This window comes from Marmota flaviventris, chromosome 17 (assembly GCF_047511675.1).
Source record: "Marmota flaviventris isolate mMarFla1 chromosome 17, mMarFla1.hap1, whole genome shotgun sequence".
Classification (NCBI taxonomy): Eukaryota; Metazoa; Chordata; class Mammalia; order Rodentia; family Sciuridae; genus Marmota; species Marmota flaviventris.
Genome location: NC_092514.1, coordinates 62,781,997 through 62,788,046, shown reverse-complemented (window position 1 = coordinate 62,788,046; position 6,050 = coordinate 62,781,997). Strand labels below are relative to the sequence as shown.

Sequence of the window (6,050 nt, the reverse complement as noted above, 5' to 3'; positions counted from 1 at the left end):
CTGTCTCTAAATAAAATACTAAAAAGGGCTGGAGATATGGCTCAGTGGTTAAGTGCCCCTGGTACCAAAAACAAACAAACAAACAAAAATAAAACTGCAAGATCACTATAAAGAGGAAAGGGGAAAAAGCACAGAACTAAACTGTTTTTAGTTGGTTTAATATGGTCTCAACTTCATTTGTCTCTTCATCTCTTCATATGTGAAGACCACTCTGTTCAATCAACCTGCTGCTCTCTGCTTAGCAGCTTGAAGGCAGTGGTTTAAAAAAAAAAAAAAAAAAAAAGGGCAGGGCTCAGTGGCACAAAAGAAAATCAAAGAGAAAAGCACACACACACACACACACAGGCATGTGTGTATAAATATCAACATTTTATTTCAATAAAATAGTTTTTAAAAAGCTGAGGGAACACCAAGGCCTCTGGGGATGACTTCTTTCCTTCTGCGTTCCATATAACACCTACCCATTCAGTTTGGAATGTTCCACCTTCTCTTAAGATGGCTTGATACTGAGGAAAGTGGGGCAGGTCCACAAAACAGACAACAGTCCTAGAAAACATGTCATCAGTGACATTTTTCACGTGTAAAAGAAACTCTAGAATCATGAGCAATTTGAGAGCTCTGCCCTTCCTGACTCCCTTCCTGCCCAGAAAACAAGCAGGCCTGAATGCTACGTCTTTAAATACTTCTGGCTGAGCCCTCTTGCCACATCTGTCAGTAACATTCCAAGCTGGCTACCACATGTTCAGGCTCTGGACTCCTTCCCTCTCCTGCCGAGGGCTCTTCTGTTTCAAGGGCACTGTGGGGCCACATGTCTCCCATTTCAGCTCCATCTTCAGTTAATCACATGTCTCAGAATCAACCAAATGTTTTTAAAAATTAGTTCCAAAAGAACATTCATAGTTGAAATACCTATTTTCCTTGAGCTGATTTTTTTAAAAAAATTTCACTTAATATATCTATTAAAGTGAGTTAGACAAAGTGTGTGTGTACATGCACACATAGACACACACACCAGCACACACCCACCAAATTTAGAATACTGGGAGAAGGTTGTTTCCTGCCAAAAGATCTAACAGAAGAAAGCTTATGTGCCGATCAAGTTTTAATAATGTGGTAACAAGAAATGTACACCATTTAGCAAGCACACAAAGACTGTGGGTAGGAACTACTAATCCCTTGAGTTTTTGGCTTTCCAGCCTGTTTTCTGCCTACCTTTGGAACAGTTTCGATAGTTACTACATTCAGAGAATCCAGGAGGACTGCATGGACAGATGAACCTTTATTTAAAAAAATAGCACTTCAAATAAATTAAAAGGGACAACCGTCAAGTGTTCAAATTGTGAAGAAATAGTTGAAAACCTAGAGACTCCAAGCTGCAGTCTTCTAACCTCATTCTTTGTCCAATGGCAAAAACCCGCGCATCTCAGTACTCCCACTCCCTTCTTTCCCAACTGAGACGAGAGAAGCAATTGCAAGCAGGAGACCAGACGGAAGAGAAAGCTGCATCTGACTGGAATGAACATTGCCACGTACTTGCTAATACGGGTTTCACTTTATGACCAAATGTATCCTTTCAAAAATAAAAAAGGGGGAGGGAAGCTGCATGTTTTTTAAAAATTGAAATTATTTAGGGATAAAACACTAACTCTAGTGCCTTTAACGGGCAATAGCAACTTTTTTCCTCCGAAGTCAAACACCATCCCCAGCTGAGCCTTTGTGCTACAAGCTTTTCAGGAGATGTTACCTAAACTTTATTAAAAGAAAAGAACAAGTTTAAATATAGACACTGGACTAGCCCAGTCTGTATTTTCAAGTCCACATTCTTCATCTGAAGCATTGCATCAGGGACCCCCCTGAGTCTGCATATTTTCAAGTTCACAGTACATGGAACCAGTTTTTCTTTTTAATTTTTTCCTCACTCAGAGCAGCCACACACAGTGGCCGTTGACGCCAGAACCTTGGGCGGGGCCTTTTCCTATGAGGCCTGGCCAGAGCTGCCCAAGGTTTCTCCTCAATGAGAATCGATGCTGTCATGCTCTATGGATGGGAAAAAAGCAAGAAAATAAAAGCACCTGGTACAGGTTTCATGAGATCCATTCGGATTCGCTAAGTTCCAAACCCGCTGCTGAATGCTGTTTGTCCACTCTGTGTGTTAACAGTTTGTGGCATTGGAGTCGGTCTCAATTTGAAGAACTGTTATTGGACGCCCCAGAGGTTGATGCAATAGCAGCTCCAGCAGGGCTACTTGTGGAGACCGACTTTCGGATATGAGGCAGCAAGTAGGGGTCACAGGCCAGCTGCTGAACATCGATGCGGTCCTCCTTTCGGTAGGCCAAGCATCGCCGGATAAAAGCCTGCAAAGGAAAGTTTCTTGTAGAAGGTTGTAGCAGACAATCCCAGCACCCCGGAGGGAACTAGAGGCTCTGGAACTACTGCCAGGGCCCGAAGCAGATATCTCATAAAGAGAAGGGGCTTAAGGCCTTTCCTGGAAGCCATCAGGCAGACCCAGGGAAGATAAGGAAAGGGCACCCCTCTGTTGCAATATTCTCCACTCCCTCCTGCTACAGAAGGGCCTCTATAAGTACTCCTGCCTGTAAAGCACTAGACCAACCAAAAAGTGTTGGTTTGGATGGGAAAAGTCTAACTTCACAGTCTTGCATCAACAAACCACAGTCTCATGTGAATTTCCAAGGAAGTGGAAATTCTAAGCTTATACTACCACCAATGCAGTGAAAAGAGATTGACAATGATTGACAACACAATATGTGCATGTGCGGCTGGAGTGTACTGGGCACTGAACCTAGGGGTGTTCTACTACCGAGCAACATGCCCAGTGGCTCTGAAATGCTTTCCCGACATACCCTATCTTCCCGTGAAAGGTCATTAAGCAAATGATGAGGCACTATCTAAGCATTATAGGGAAAACTGAATAGGACTATATCTCCAAAGGTACTACAGACACAAAAACAGTGAGGGAGTTTGACAAGGAATTCGAATTTATTACCAACATGGCGGTTTTCTTTCTACTAGGTATGAAAGGCTATGTAGTCTTACTTCTATAATTCTTATCATTGACCTATATACCATTATTTTCCTCTTGCTTTCTTCCTATTATTCAACTAGACAGTTCTATTTACTCAGTTTTATAATGCAACTATTTTAAATAAATGAATCATTTTGAAAAGTCTAAAGCATCATTATCACCAAAAGCCTATACTTTACAGTAGGGTGAAAATGATGTGCCAATGTAGGGTCACCAATAATAACAAATGTACTACTCTGATGTCTGATGTTGATATGGGAGGTTCTAGGGGAGGGGCAGGTAGTATATGTGTACTATGTATTTTCTGCTCAATTCTGCTGGGAACCTAACACTGCCCAAAAAACCTAAGTTTATTTACAACAAAATGTGTAATGCAAAATAAATGATTTTCTATTTTTTCCAAGTTTAATTAACAAAAGTACAATGCCACCAGGTGCAGTGGTGCAGACCTGTAATTGTAGCAACCCAGAGGCTGAGGCAGGAGGATCAAAAGTTGGAGGCCAGCCTTAGTGACTTAGCAAGACCCTGTCTCAAAAAAAAAGAAACATAGAGGGCAGCCTGGGGATGTAGTGCAATGGTAAAGCATCCCTGGGTTCTATCCACAGTACCAACCCGCCCCCCAAAAAAACCCAAGAAAAACAAAAATCACACAATGCCAAATTTGGGCTTTCAAAAAATCAAAGATACTTACTTACTTGATTGAAGATTTGGAAGATAAAAACAAATTCACAGAAATGAATATAACAACACTTGGTCTTTTAAAGAGAACCTTTCTGCTGGATGCAGTAGCACACAGTTATAATCCCAGTTTACGTGGGAAGCTGAGGCAAGAAGAGAAGACCACAAATTCCAGGCTAGCCTCAGCAATTTAATGAGACCCTGATTCAAAATGAAAAGGGCTGGGCATGTTGCTTAGTAGTAGAGAACCCCTGGGTTCAGTGCCCAGTACACACTCCTGCCACACATACACACATGCAAAAAGTTTAACAGGGTTGGGTCAGACACTGGCAAAATAAACAACAACTACTACTACTACTACTACTACTACTAGTACTACTTTTTAAAATAAATGTTATTTATTTATTTATTTATGGGACTGAACTCAGAGGCACTCATCCTGAGTTCAACAACTGAGCCACACCACATCCCCAGCCCTACTTCTTCTATCTTTAATTTTCTTTCTACATAGCTGCCAGTGTATGCTCTTAAAACTGCAACTGGATCACACAGTTGTCCTAATTACACCCCTCGCCTCCTTCCACCATGTTTCACAATGGCCCAGAGCCTTTCTACCATTCTCTCCTCTGTTCTGCATAAGTGGTGGACCTGTGAGCTCATTCTCATACGTGAGCTGTGCTTGCTTCTCTCAAGAATGCTTCCCCCACAGATCTACACATGGCTCCCATCTTCACATCAATGGCTCAAGACACTGCCTGAAATGTCCATTCATCATCGAGGCCATCCCCAACCATGCCATCAAAAAAGGGGTTCCCACCTCCCTAGCGAACCCTCTCCCCTACCGATTACTCTAATTTATTTTCTTTATAACATTTATAACCATCTAATATGCATCCAATTACGTTTTATTGTCTCTCCTATTGGAATATAAATTTCTTAAGGACAGGAAACTCATCTGTATAGTTTATTGCCACATTTTCACAATTCCATCTCCACTACCTACAACACTGTCCAATGACTAATAGGCACTCAATAAATATTTGCTGTGGGAGGAGAGGGAGAAAAGAGGGTAGGGGTTGGAGAAATACTTATGTAGAAGGAGGAAGAGGCCAGATAGGAGGCAATTAGCGGAAAAACTCAGATATTTCCGTATTGTTTATAGCAGGTCCATTCAATTTACTCTAAAGTCAAGAACATTTGTTCATCTATTTATTGAATGAATACTAAAATTTGACAAAATGGTCAAAATGAAGAAATGGGTCTTCAGAGATCTGACAGATGAAAATTAAACATCTTTTAGGCAACCTGTTCCTCAGTGTTACCCTAGATAGCAGATGGGGCATGGTCATTAACTAAGAGCAACTGCAGAAGGTACTGAATGGCAAGTGATTCAGTCCTTTTGAACCTCACAATTACCTGAAAGCATTTCTGTTTCATGGGTAAAGCAAAACAACTCAGAAAGTTTAAGTAAACTAGCCCAAAGTCATATAGCTGTTGAGTCCAGTGCTGACATCAAAATTAGGGCAGGCTTCACCACTGAAGGTCTCTCTAGTCCTCTCCCAGGAGTTAGAAACCCTGCATGTGCCTTAGCAATGTTACGGAACTCCTTCCTTGCAGATTTTTTTTTTTTTTTGGGGGGGGGTTGGTGGGGGAGGGAAGGGAGCACACTGGGGATCGACTCCAGAGGCACTTTACCAATGAGCTACATCCCCAGTTTTTAAATTTTTTTTTTCCTATCCTTCTGCCTCAGCCTCCAGAGCCACTGGGATTACAGGTGTACATCACTACACACAGCACTCCCTTGCAGATTTAATTTACTGGTTATGGAGTGTTTAAGCCCAAATGATGGGGGCAAGAAGTCATCCTGTCAGGAATTATAAACAACTGCTAAAGATATTCCCTCTTTCCATGTAATACATGGAAAAGCTGATATAATACATCAGCTAGAACACTTAGAAAAGAGACTCCTTTCTAATCTACTTCACATAGGTGTGCCATGAGGAAACAGCAAGACAAACATTCATACAAAAGAATTAGACTTATACTATTTGCTTTGACTTTAAAGTTCTGAATGACCATGGCATCCAACAGAGCTGACCACCACTGACCTTAAGTAGCTTTGGATAATACATAAGAAGAGATCAAGTATATGAACAGCTAATGAAATCTTGGTTTGCAAGACTGATTATTTTAATTTTCTTTCACCACCTCCATTCCATGTTTCCTTGGCCACCGTGAAGGTTTAGATACACGTTCACCAACTGGTATAGACTTTACTGTTTACTACTCACTGCTGTTTAACCCCAATGCCTTAGTACTCATATCATTT

At 41.3% G+C, this 6,050-nt stretch overlaps 1 protein-coding gene across 4 annotated transcripts in view; it reads right to left on the bottom strand.

Annotated features, from left to right (window-relative positions):
• Positions 1 to 348: 348 nt before the first annotated feature.
• The window catches only part of Tlk2 (tousled like kinase 2), a 115,880-nt gene continuing 110,178 nt past the window's right edge, over positions 349 to 6,050 (bottom strand). For all 4 annotated transcript variants that reach the window (XM_071603778.1, XM_071603779.1, XM_071603781.1 and 1 more), the window contains one exon: positions 349 to 2,354. In XM_071603778.1, the coding sequence (XP_071459879.1) occupies positions 2,181 to 2,354 (174 nt within the window). In that variant the 3' untranslated portion in view covers positions 349 to 2,180. The remainder of the gene's footprint in view (positions 2,355 to 6,050) is intronic.